The sequence below is a fragment of the Nanorana parkeri genome, unplaced genomic scaffold, assembly GCF_000935625.1.
Source record: "Nanorana parkeri isolate BGI_ZX_2015 unplaced genomic scaffold, ASM93562v1 scaffold9977, whole genome shotgun sequence".
Lineage (NCBI taxonomy): Eukaryota > Metazoa > Chordata > Amphibia > Anura > Dicroglossidae > Nanorana > Nanorana parkeri.
Window position 1 is genome coordinate 265 of NW_017316043.1, and position 459 is coordinate 723.

The 459-nt window shown below is 57.5% G+C and overlaps 1 protein-coding gene across 1 annotated transcript in view; it reads left to right on the forward strand.

Annotated features, from left to right (window-relative positions):
• LOC108804287 (cytochrome P450 11B, mitochondrial-like) overlaps nt 1-317 on the forward strand; it is a 545-nt gene extending 228 nt beyond the window's left edge. Inside the window, exon 2 of the mRNA XM_018576016.1 lies at nt 110-317. Within this exon, the coding sequence (XP_018431518.1) occupies nt 110-317 (208 nt within the window). The remainder of the gene's footprint in view (nt 1-109) is intronic.
• The last annotated feature ends 142 nt before the right edge of the window (nt 318-459 follow it).

Sequence of the window (459 nt, forward strand, 5' to 3'; positions counted from 1 at the left end):
CAACCCCCGCCAGGTTTTTATTGCTCTCTCACCGTTGTCACTGGGACAGGAAGTGAAGTCTTCCATTGGTGCCAGCGTTAGACTTACGGTCACATTTCCTCCTGAACAGCAACGGGGAAGCCTGGCGCTCGGACCGGATCATTCTGAACAAGGAGGTTCTGAGTCTGGGCGGAGTCAGGAAGTTCCTCCCCTTCCTGGACGAAGTGGCCGCCGACTTTGTGACTTTCATGAGGAAACGTATGAACAAGAACACGAGGGGGGCGCTGACCGTGGACCTGTACGCCGACCTCTTCCGATTCACGCTGGAAGGTCAGTGATGTGTTACAGCGTTACACATCCCCGGTGACCTCGCACATCTCTGGTGATCCCGCACATCCCCAGTGACCTCGCACATCTCCGGTGACCCCGCACATCCCCAGTGACCTCGCACATCCCGGTGATCCCGCACATCCCCAGTGA